This window comes from Pelodiscus sinensis, chromosome 14 (genome assembly GCF_052426305.1).
Source record: "Pelodiscus sinensis isolate ZL-2025 chromosome 14, ASM5242630v1, whole genome shotgun sequence".
Taxonomy (NCBI): domain Eukaryota; kingdom Metazoa; phylum Chordata; order Testudines; family Trionychidae; genus Pelodiscus; species Pelodiscus sinensis.
Genome location: NC_143065.1, coordinates 41235187 through 41247573, shown reverse-complemented (window position 1 = coordinate 41247573; position 12387 = coordinate 41235187). Strand labels below are relative to the sequence as shown.

Below are 12387 nucleotides of genomic sequence, written 5' to 3'. Positions count from 1 at the left end.
ATTAAGCAGAACCTTTTAGCAGCATAAGATCATAAGAACGGCCATACTGGGTCAGATCAAAGGTCCATCTAGCCCAGTATCCTGTCTGCCGACAGTGGCCAATGCCAAATGCCTCAGAGGGAGGGAACAGAACAGGGACTCTTCAAGCAATCCCTCTCCCATCACCCATTCCCAGCCTCTGACAGAGGCTCAGAACACCATTCCTACCCATCCTGGCTAAGAGCCATTGATGGACCTCACCTCTATGAATTTATCGAATTCTTTCTTGAACCCTGTTAAAGTCCTGGTCTTCACAGTGGTGTCCCCTAAGTGTCCATACTGGGACCAATCCTATTCAACCTATTTATAAATGATCTGGAGAAAGAAGTAAACAGGGGGGGCTACGTCTACACTGTAGCCTTCTTCCAGAAAAGCTTATGTAAATGAAGTGCAGAGTGGAATAGCGCCATGCTTCATTTGCATAATTAATTAGCAGCTGTTTTTGCGCAAGAGGCTTTTGCACAAAAAGGAGCTGTGTAGATGGCTCCTTTTTGTGCAAATCCCCCTCTCATGCGCAAGAGCTGTTTTTCCTCATTTTTTCAAGCAGAATGTCTCTTGCACAAGAGGGGGGTTTGCGCAAAAAGGAGCCGTCTACACAGCTCCTTTTTGTGCAAAAGCCTCTTGCGCAGAAACGGCTGCTAATTAATTATGCAAATGAAGCGTGGTGATATTCCACACCACACTTCATTTACATAAGCTTTTCCGGAAGAAGGCTACAGTGTAGACGTAGCCCCCCTGTTTACTTCTTTTTCCAGATCATTTATAAATAGGTTGAATAGGATTGGTCCCAGTATGGACACTTAGGGGACACCACTACTTACCTCTCTCCATTTGGAAAACTGACCATTTATTCCTACCTTTTGTTTCCTGTCTTTTAACCAGTCATCAGTCCATGAGAGGACCTTCCCTCTTACCCCATGATAACTTACTTTTACTTAAGAGCCTTTGGTGAGGGACCTTGCCAAAGGCTTTCTGAACATGGCTTTTCATGGGCACATGTCCTCTAGAATGGTGATTGAAGTGTAAAGGAACATACACATTTTTAGTGCATCTGGCATGTAATTATTTGGGATGCTAGCTACAACGTCATGCAAACACCTGTTTTCCCTTTCAAGTGACATTGTAAACAAGAAGCGGGCAGCATTATTTCCTGCAAATGTAAACAAACTTGTTTGTCTGAGTGATTGATTGGCTGAACAAGAAATAGGACTGAGTGGACTTGTAGGCTCTAAAGTTTTACCTTGATTTATTTTTAAAGGCTGTTATTTTTTGTACACAATTTTACATTTTTGTACACAATTCTGAATTCAACTTTAATGAAAAAGCGATTGCACGACTGTATGTGTAATGGGGGAACTGAAAAATACTGTTTCTTTTGTTTTTTAAAGTATAATAAAAATATAGTACACTGTATTCTGTTGCAATTGAAATAAAAATATTTGAAAAGGATAGAAGACATCCAAAATATTTAAATAAATTGTATTCTGTTATTGTTTAACAGTGCAATTAATCACATGATTCATTACCATTCATTTTTTTTAATTGCTTGACAGCCCTAAGTTTTACACAGTTACTTTCCACTTTGGCTGCACTGGAAAGAGCTCTCCACTGCACTTCAAACTAGCAAAACAAAAGGCCTCTCAAGAGGGCAGAAATAACCACAGAGAGCACCCTTATGGTAGAGGTGCTGGAGCAGCCCTGTCCTGCTGTTTCCAGTTTCTTGAAGATATGCTGGGTACAGGGCCAGATTCAGACATGCTGAGGGCCTAAGCCAGGGGTGGGGAACCTAAGGCCTGGGGGCTGAATACAGCCCCCAGCTTTCCTGAACCTGGCCCCTGAGGCTTGGGGCTCCCCCACCCCAAGCATTGGGGAGCTTGTGCTGTCACTCCAGTACCCCTACCATCTCCTTGTGGGGTTGGAGCACACAAAATCTGTTAGCTGGGCCCCCCCCCCAGGTTCTGGTGAATGAGGGGAACGTGGGGAGTATCTTTCTCCTTCTAGTCAGGGACCACGTCAGTGGGGAGTGTGTGTGTGTTTGTTGGTTTGGAGGGGGAGGGGTTATTCTCATTTGTGTGCAGCCCCCGACTGATTTTTCTGTGGGTCAGCCCCGAACCAAAAAAGGTTCCCCACCCCTGCAGCTATGTCAGGTTTGAGGCCCCGTAGCATTACCGACAATGTGTATTAGTCTAACAGAAAGGTCAATAAAACAGAAATAATAAAGGTGGGTTTTTTTGTAGCTGCACCTTTACACAGATGAGGAGGCCACCAAACACTAGTCTTTTTTTCTGTATTTAGAGGCCCCTCATAATCAGAAGCCCTGACCTGTATCTTACTGAGCTTGTGCATAATCCAGCACTGGTTGGGATAGGTCCAGAGCCACCTTTGTCCTTCTCCTGCCGCTCCCTTTCCTGCGCGCTGCCCAGGGATGGCTCAGTTGTGAATCCAGGCCAGCTTTGGACTGTCAGAAACACAAGGGCAGCAGTGATTTATGCAGTGAAAAACAAGGGGAGCTGTGTGGATACTGCGGGTTGCTGCTGTGAGGGGTGGGGTGGTGGTGAGAGAGCGTGTTCTTTTTTCTCTGCAGAGCCCCACCAACACTTCAGAATGAATGGCGAGGAGCATCCTTGAGTAGCGAATTCACAGAGCTTGTCTAACAACATTGCTTGGTTACACGATTGCGAAGTTTAGACGTTCCATCGAGAGGGTGCAGTTTCTGTAACTGCAATTGCATTGTTTCTGTTAGCCTATAAGAAACGCCCGACTATGACATTTTAAAAAAGAAGAAGCTATGTTTAGTGATTGCTTAAACTTGCTTATTTGTCTGGTGTGATTGTAAGCAATCCCAATTAGTAAAATCAAATACGATTCCCTCCCCCACAAGCACGTTCCTGTGAAATTTCATAGGTAAACTTCTTTGAAATTGGCAGTTCACTGTAAAGGGCTGTCCTTTAAGCCAGCTGTGTAGCCACTGAAGGATAATTGTCTTGTCCATTTACTAAATCACGTGCAGATTTTTAAAGTAAAATCATGTAACTAGCCTACAGAGTATGTGTGCGACATCTCTGAAGCAAAGCCAGCAAATAAATAACTTTGAAATCCACAAATGAAACATCCCATAATTGTCTTGTAATGTGATCTGGTCCATAATCTGAAACTTCTAGGCTACGTCTACACTGGCATGATTTTCCGGAAATGCTTTTAACGGAAAAGTTTTCCGTTAAAAGCATTTTCAGAAAAGCACGTCTAGATTGGCAGGACACTTTTCCGGAAAAGCACTTTTTGCGGAAAAGCGTCCGTGGCCAATCTAGACGCGCTTTTCCGCAAAAAAGCCCCGGTCGCCTTTTTCACGATCGGGGCTTTTTTGCAGAAAACACTACTATGGTGTCTACACTGGCCCTTTTGCGCAAAAGTCTTTCGGGAAAAGGCTTTTGCCTGAATGGGAGCAGCATAGTTTTTCTGGAAAAGCACTGATGATTTTACAGTAGATCGTCAGTGCTTTTTCGGAAATTCAAGTGGCCAGTGTAGACAGCTGGCAAGTTTTTCCGGAAAAGCGGCTGATTTTCCGGAAAAACTTGCCAGTCTAGACACAGCCCTAGTGTTGTGCTGGTTGGTTTGGAGGGTTTATGTTTTAGGGGTTGGTTGGTTGCACACACACAAACTTGTTGTTTCAATAGTGAGCTTATCAGCACAGGTTGTTTTTTTCTGCCCTTGGGAAGGACAGTTTGCTCTTGGTGAGAAGCAGTGACCTGACTTAGGAAAGCACTCCTCTTCAGAGAAACTCCTAAGTATGAGCTTAACTTTAAGCATGTGCTTACGTCCTGTTTGAAGTCAAAATGGGGCTCAAGTACCCATTTAAAGCTAAGCCCACACCTACGCGTGTCCCAGAATAGAGTCCCTGGTGAACAGAGGGGAAAGAATGTATGCTACACATTAGTCAAAGCACTCCAATTTACATCAATATTCATTTGTTTTCCATTATATATCATTTTTATGCAGGTGCTTGTGGGATGGATAGACGTCAGAACACATACATAATGGAAAAAAGCTTCAAAGGTATAGTATCGAATGCTGCAGTGACTCTAGCAAGGAGTTTGACAGGAGGAGGGGAATGGTAGATGAGGTGAGATAGGAACCCTGAACACCCAAAAGATGGTTGCATATGAAAAGAAAGCAACAGAATGATGCTGTACAAAATATACCTGCGTGGCTCAGCTGGTGGCCCTCTTGACTCTGAGCCAGAAGTGTATGACCTGTGAGGTCAGAGGCTAATACCTCAAGCTGATGCTGCAGTGTAATACTAGCAGCGATGCGGCACTGCCATCGGTACTGTCATTTGGAGGAGTTGTGTCTAGCCAGGTGGAAGTTAAAGGTCCTTTAGCACAGCTGAAGACCCTAAGGGTGCATCTACGCTGCACCTTTTTTCCGGAATAACAGCTGTTATTCCGGAAAAACAATACTAGTGTCCACACTGCAATTGCATCATTTCGAAAGAAAGTTGAAATAACGGAGGGCTTTTTCCGACGTTGGTAAACCTCATTCCATGAGGAATAAGCCCTTTTCCAAAAAAGTTGTTTCGGAAGGGACGCTCCACTGCTGCTATGTCGAAATAGCTCCTCACCCAGGGCAGTTCTAAAGTTATTCCTCCCCAGTGCCTCCTGGGGCTCTAAGTCGAGCTAGCGCGTCCACATTAGGGGAGCCGGCCTCGGACTAATTTTGAGGCTTCCCTGTAGTGTGGTCACTGTTTTGAAAGAACCTTGCAGTGTAGACATACCCCAAGTCTGTATTCCTGCCAAGACTTTGTAGCACAATTGCTGAACATGTATTGGCTGGTCCCTATGCCCACTAAGTCTCTACGGTCACTGAATGTATTGCATGGTAAAGCTCTTCAGGAGACCTTCTGCTTGTATAAAATAAACTGCCTTCTGTGTGAGCAGCGTGCACTACACAAAGAGAATTCAGGCAACAGGCTGGAATTAGGTCACTGCTGGGGATGAAATGGCTTCCTCTTTCACGCTGAGTCATTGTAATCAGTCACTGCAGTGGTTAAATAATTAAACAGCCCCGGAGCTGAGTGCACAGCTCAGAAAGGTGGAGCACACACTCCGGACCTGCCTGAGCACGGCTCAGACCCAAGCCCAGCGTTCCTTATCATTCAGGAAGCCCTGGGCTGCTTCATTGCTCATGTGCCGGAGGGCATTCCGGTTCTGGAGGCGAGAACTCCACACACAGCGAGCCCTGACTCCAACCCTTCTCCAGTCAAGACTCGCCTTGACTGCTGTGAGCCTTTGGGCCAGTAAGAATGGCGGGGTTGGTGCAGAAAGTAAAACCAGGAGGATTCAGTATCCCTATGAAATATGCAGGTTTATCGGGCCAGAATTTCAGCGGGCATGACGCTACCACCGTTTGCACCATCTGAGAATGCGGGGAACTAACTATTGAACGGTCTCCTTCAACAATATTCTTTTGGAGTTTTTATCCTGCAACCCTTACTTGTACAAGCTGTCGTCACACCACGCCAAATGGGACTGCCTACGTGAGTCAGGGTTGCAGGCTCCGGCCCTTTAATTAAATTGATAGATGACCCATGAGTGAGAAACATGCATAGGGCAATGATCAGCTCAGCAAAGTGGATTACGAGCCCTCAGGCAGGTCTAGAGAATGAAAATATTGTTTGTTTTATAAAAATAACTAATATAATATGTAGGAAAAGATTGATTTCTGCCATTGTCTTAAGTGAGAATAGTTAGTAGTTTCATGGAACCCCATTAGACATGATCTGTCAAAATACTAAGAGAAAAAATGTTAGTTTTCTTCTTGTTTTTTCTTATTACGTTGACTGGTAATGCTGCCAGTGACTTGACTAATTTCCCTATTCAGTTAAAGCTCTTTATTTTCTAAAGAAAGAAAATCTACTGTACAATAATTAAAATCAGTCTCTCTTTATTTTTATGGAGTGACAGTAAGGATGGAAACATGCTGTCTGAATTTGCACCCACACAAGTCATAGCTGGTCTGGAGAAGACCTGGAGGAAAGTTGTGTATAAGCTCAAAAGCTTGTCCCTTTCATCTCACCCACCTTGTTATCTCACACACCTTGTCTCTGCCAGAATTTTATTTTTTTATATAATTTCAGTGGATAGTAATGATGCTCATTTTCAAGCTTTTTTCTGGATTTAATTTTTCATAATTACGGGCGGCCAGGCAACATGTACTTAATGACAGGAGAAACTGAGGCTATGTCTACACTGTGGGTTTTTTGTGGAAGAGGAAATGCAAATGGAGCACTCATTTGCATATCTTCCGGGCTCATTTATATATCTTCTTCTGATCTGTTTTGCGGAAGAGGTTTTTGCAATAAAAAGCCCTGTGTAGATGGAGCCATTTGTCAGCAAAAACCCCTTTTGCGCAAGAGCCTATAAACTCATTTTTTTGAGGAATACGGGATCTTGTGCAAAAGGTTTTTTTTCCGACAAATGGCCCTGTCTACACAGGGCTTTTTATTGCAAAAACCTCTTCCACAAAAAGGATCAGAAGAAGATATGCAAATGAGCACTCAATTTGCATTTCCTCTCCCGCAAAAACCCCGCAGTGTAGACATAGCCTGAGATTTGAATAGTTAAAGCTTTAAAGCACAAACTGTCGATATCCCATCTCAAAAAAGTCCTTAAATCGAACTTTAATCAATTCTAAAGCAGCCGCCGTCTTACTTTGCCTAGCGACAACATTGATGCAAATATTTTTTCCTTGGTTTGTGTCTTGTCTTTATGGTGAAATTAACATTTGCTGTTAAAAATGAAATCTTTCTAAGCCCCTTCCTAATATGTATAGACAGAGAGATACATGTATGTGACTACATAGGTAAAGAAACGCAGCCACAGTGGGCTCTGGATGGTTATCCCCAGTGTTATGTATTTCATTATTTATTTAGGATTCTAGCATTTTTTCTCTACATGGTTTGTTCACTTTGCTTGGTGCTGTTCATAATTCACACCCGCAAGTGGTCCAGTCCACTAAAAACTCTGTTACTGCCAAGAAAAGTAAAAGTCTTTGTTAGTTGCTTGCTCGCACTATAAAGAGACACAACTGATGCTTACAGACGGATTGGCACCGACCTTGTTACGTGATGAGCTGGGTGCCAGATTTTTCAAAGGTATTGAAGTGTTTGCAGATGCAGGTTAGCACCACATGGATTTTTCAAAAGGGGGGTGTGATGTGTTTTCACAAGAACACTGCCCGTGCGAAAAAACAGCACCAGGGGCTGTGCTGTACTCGAGTGGGTGTTGTATAAGAGTGCCCTGTTTTATTGTTTCTGTGCAGGCCCTCTTCTTAGATTAGCCGCAAGCCAGGTCTACTCTAAAGGGGAAGTTCAAATTAAGAGACACAACTGCAGCTATGTTAATTACAGAGCTGGAATCAACATACCTTAATTTGAGTTTCCTTACCGTCCTCACGGTGGGATGCCGACGAGAACAAATGCTTCTGTCGGCTTCCCTTACTCACAGGAGCAGGAGTTCTGACCACTGACAAGGGCACCCTCTGAGTTCGATTTAGTGGGTCTGTACTAGACCCGCTAAATCAAACTCCAGAAGATTGTTCGCAGCAACATCGATCTTCCCCCATGGGAAGACATTGCCTCAGTGCTGTGTCACAAGACATCAACCTGGTAATGATGTTTTCCCTGGAACACTTTCAGTAATTGCATAGGGTTCATTTGATTCATCCATCAAGTATTGGGAGTAACGGGCTTTCTGCAGTGACCAGGCATTTAAATAACAGAAATGTATGCATCCCACTGAGAGTGCAGTCTGATTTCTGGGGTGATGGGCCCCAGATGGGTGGAAGGGTGGTGCATAAGATGGGAAAGGGAGGGGAAGGAAGAACTACAGGACTGTAAGCAATACTCGGCAGTTGCTTTTAATCCAGGAAGTGCTTTTAGTGGCAGACAGCATGTGACACATCGGGTGTGTTCAATTCTGCGCGGGGGCAGGTTCTGCTTGTTCTACTGAACTGTACAAAACTCTCACCATCTTCTGCCTGGAGAGAGGGAGCAAGCCTGCAAAGCTGAGTCACTCGGATAAGACCATCCCAGTTCTAGGACAGTTAGAGTCACACAGAGAAAAACTTTTTTGCATTTCTGTACCTAGACATGTTTAGACACGCTGCTGCAGCAAGGATTCACCTGGCGGTGGAAATCAAACCCAGAGAGGAAATGCAAAGAAACATTGACACAAAATGCTAGCACCTGGTCCTGCCGACCCTATTCACGCCAAGTCTTCCACCAATGGGATGACTAACCCGGGCAGGGTTCAGAATATCAAGCCACTAACCCCTGTCTTTCTAAATAAGGAACGTAACGTTCTTTTTGTTATTGTCTGTGTGAGAGCAGCAGCTAGAGGTCCCCGTCTCAGGCAGGACCCAGTGGTGCTGACAGCAATACAGAAACGCTGCCTGAACAAGGGTGCCATTTTCGGAGAGCCAGGAGTGAAGGGGGGAGCAGCCATGTGTTCCAGGAGGCGGCTTGTGTTTCTTCCTGTTCCTCTGACTCTCAGGGAGCGAGAGGAAACTACACAGCTTGTGCGCATGCCTCTCGCGCCTGGCTGGTGAGGGGAGGAACAGAGAATTAATTCACGAAAACTGTGTTGTTTCCCCTCACTCCCTGATAGGGGACCGGGAAGAACAGCAAGCAGCTTCCCAGTATGCCCGGCTGCTGCCCACCCTGCCCTCCCGAAATGGTGCCTTTGACCCTTTAAGCAGGCAGAGAGAGGAAGTGGCGTACTTGAGGTGGATGGATTGCTCCCTGGTACAGACGAGAAGGGTCTGGACTCCTGAGGCAGGCCCTCTCCGCTAGACCCCGCTTGTCTCCTCGCTTAGCGCTGCCTTTGTCCGCCTCAGTCGCTTCGAAACAGAGAAAGCCGCTTTGCCTTTTTCAACGATTCTTCATTCCCAGCGGGTGAGTTCAGAGAGTCACACACGGCCCGGCAGCACCGAGCAGGTGGCTCAGCGACCATACAAAGGAGGCGGTTGGCACAGCTAGCTGTACTGGGGACACTGCTGCATTCCCCTCGTCCCCTTTTCGTCTGGTTTTGCTCTGAGTCAACTTTAAAACAGCTTCTAGTGACACCTGCCTCCGTAAAGCCTGCAGTTTCTGCAATCCCCTCATTCTGTGTTTGGGGTGCGGGAGATGGGCATTGGCATGGCTTGTCTCCTCAGATACCTTCTTCAGGGGGGAGTGCCCAGGCAGCGCCGTGTTTCTTATTGGCTACGTTCCGCCGTTCACCACGCCGTTGACGTTCTTTCCACACCTCTGCTTTTATTGTTGCTCCATGTGGTCCAGCAAGAACTCAGTCTGATTTTCAGCAGCAGCTGGACTGCTTTCATGCTTGTCATTCCTTGGGGCTGACCGATGTCTTTCCATGTTCGGCACCTACCAGAGGGATTCACGCTTTTCAAAGCCAGCATCAACCACTCTGGGCTTTGAACATTTCCTCTCCAGCAGAAAAAAAAAAAAAAACCACTTTGCTGATTTGCGCAGACTGGGCTTGCTCACCGCACGCCCTTGCCAGCATGGATGGGATTATGGCTGGACAGACCCAGGCTGTGGTCCCACATGGCAAAGTAGCCGAGGCGCCTCTGCAGCTAAACAATGAGCCTGCCAGACGCGGTTCATCCTCCAACGCAAAAGGGCCTGGACACGGCCTCTGTGCTGGCTGCTGAGACGCAGACCTTCAGTTCAGGGCTTTATTCTCGGCTTTGCCTAGGCAGCTTCCTGGGGCGAGAGAGAGAGAGCGAGCGAGCGGTCCCTTTCCTGTGCCCTTCCATTCGGAATGCAGTAAATCTGCCTTTGAGGCAGGCTCTGACCTCTCTTAATTTCTTGAGCTATCCAAGGAACTCCCCTTGGTGCTAGAGCCCCTGGATCTGGTGTGATGCCACCTTCCTGTAGAGAGGAAACAGAGATGGAAGGCCCCAAAAGTCAAGAGGTCGCCTTAGAAATTCATGAGATTTTAAGAAGCAATCAATATCTGGGTCTTCCAGTTTGCCTGCTGGTGTTTGAACCCTGAAGGGTCCCCTTTATAAACTCCTTTGCATCCCCACTCTATTTCTTAGCTGAAATAGGCACCTGTCGGGGTGCCTGCACCTTTCAAGCCCTAAATGGGAGATTTTTTTCCACTAGCAATGCCTGTCCAGCCCGCATTTGTGTCCTGTGCCTCCTCGTGCTAGAAACCAAGGCGAAATAGGGGTGATGGATAAATTGCCTTCAATTCTTCTACTGTTTCACCCTAAGACGCACTCCGAGCATGCCTGTTTTGAGCATATCCCAGCTACTTTTATTCTTATCCAGGTTGAACCTCTCTAGTCTGGCAACATCCATGGTCTGGCAACATCTGTGGTCTGGTATCGTTTTAGCTAGCCAGATGTCTACTTATCATGGGTGTGGCTGATTTTCCTGTGGTCCCATCAAGTTTGTTTACAGCCACCAATCCTGGCTCTTAGTGTTCTGTGCTTTTATTTAGCTCTAATTTACCCCTAAATGCCTTCTAAGAGCCTAGTAAGCAGTGGAATTGCTGGTAATGCTGCTAGACCAGTTTTCAGACATACAATTTTTTTTCTACCATTGCAGCACATTTGTTTAAACAACTTAATCGTAGCCAGGCGGGCGATGAAATTTTTGGGTGTAAAAAGTACAAAAATAATAAAGCGCTATAAAACTTAAAACAAAAATTCAGTTTTCTCCAAATTTCAGTTGTGTTGACGCACCCCCCAGACTTCTCTTGAGTACCCCTAAGGGCACGTGTACCACTGGTTGAGAAACACTGTGCTAGACAATACTGATCTCCCACAATCCAGCAAATTCTCTGGTTCAGCACCGGTCAGGTCCTGAGGATGTCGCACTAGACCTATAGCTTTTAAGATGAGTTAGAATGGTCAGTGATTAGTAGCAGTTATCATTAGTAAGTGTTGCTTGTGAGAGGATAGGATTTTTTCCTACCCTCTTGCTTCTTGGGACCCTTGCCTTTCTAGCAGGGTGTGTACCTGTGAGCAACACCCATTCTGAGGGTGACCTTTTTTGGGAGGAGCCCCACGTCTTCCACAAGTGCAGTTTCTGCTTAGACCTCAAGTCTAAGGCAAGAAAGAAGCAGAGAGACCAAATTCAGACCGTTAATGATGGGGCGCTCACGCTGACCAGTGTCTGAGTCAGGTCAGGAGACCCTCCCCCCATACATGTCACCAAGCAGACGCATCCAGCTCCTCTTCTGCCTTGGTGCAGACGTCCCCTAAGAACAGGAGGTCATTGGAGGCTTCTGAGAAAACAGGAGAATGGACTCTCATCTGAAGCAGCCTGCTCCCGAAAAGCCCAGAACCTCTGGGAGAGCTACAGTCTCCAAAGCATCAATCTCCCAGCTCAGTACCCTGGAGTCACAGGACTCCTCCTCTGGTTCTGATGGAGCCGGAAGGCCCCAGAGCTCGAAGGAGAGATGGCTCTTGACAGGACTTCAGTTCCTTATACCCCAGACAAGGAAGGCATAAACACCCTCGTCCAGTACCATTAGGATCAGTCCCACCGTCGGCACCTACCTGTTTGGAAAGACCAATTCAACATCCATTGCCCTCCTCCATCGCTAACCTTAACACAGGTACATCACTGTTGGGAGGGGGAGCTCATCTCTGCTCTCATGGCTGAGGGCAGATGGACAACTTAGGAAACCCATCTCCACATCAATCGGTTGGAACTCAAGGCGGTCAGAAACCCCTGCCTCATGATGGGCAGTGTGTCCTGCATGTTCTAAATCAGCAAGCAGGGAGGAGCAAGATCCCCTTCCATGTGGGCTGGAACCAGGGAGTTACGGGACTGCGCCATCGCACTCAGCAAAACACCACAGCCAACGTTGTCAACAGAAGCTTCTTACAGGACGACAGAGGGGAGCTAGACTCTCAAATCTTCCACAATATATGCCACAGATGGGAATATGCCAATGTATAGGCCCCATTTCTTTGCCACCTGCAGAAACAGGAAATGCCCTCTTGTCTACTCAAGAGGGGGTCGTTGGGAGACACGCCTCTTCTGGCCTGGAAGAAGGGTCTTCTCTGAGATGTTTTGTGAGGAACGAAATCACACAAATGGGCCAGGGTTATTCTTTATAGAACCAACGTGGCCGAGACAAGCTTGGTACCTTTACCTGTGTGTCCATCTACTGCTCAAGCTCCTGCCCACTGGTTTTCTTCTGACAGGATGTGGGTTGGCTCCCCGTCAGATGTTCTCTGCCTCAGGACGTTGTTCCTCCATGGTTCTTGGGGTTAGAACCCTCCTGCCCTGAGGAAAAATTGATCCAGTTGGTCACCTGCCCTCTC

General features: G+C 46.4%; 1 protein-coding gene across 1 annotated transcript in view; it reads left to right on the top strand.

Annotated features, from left to right (window-relative positions):
- MEGF11 (multiple EGF like domains 11) overlaps nucleotides 1–12387 on the top strand; it is a 479353-nt gene that overhangs the window by 456064 nt on the left and 10902 nt on the right. Inside the window, exon 24 of the mRNA XM_075896878.2 lies at nucleotides 4036–4092. Coding sequence (XP_075752993.2) covers nucleotides 4036–4092 — 57 coding nt within the window. The remainder of the gene's footprint in view (nucleotides 1–4035; nucleotides 4093–12387) is intronic.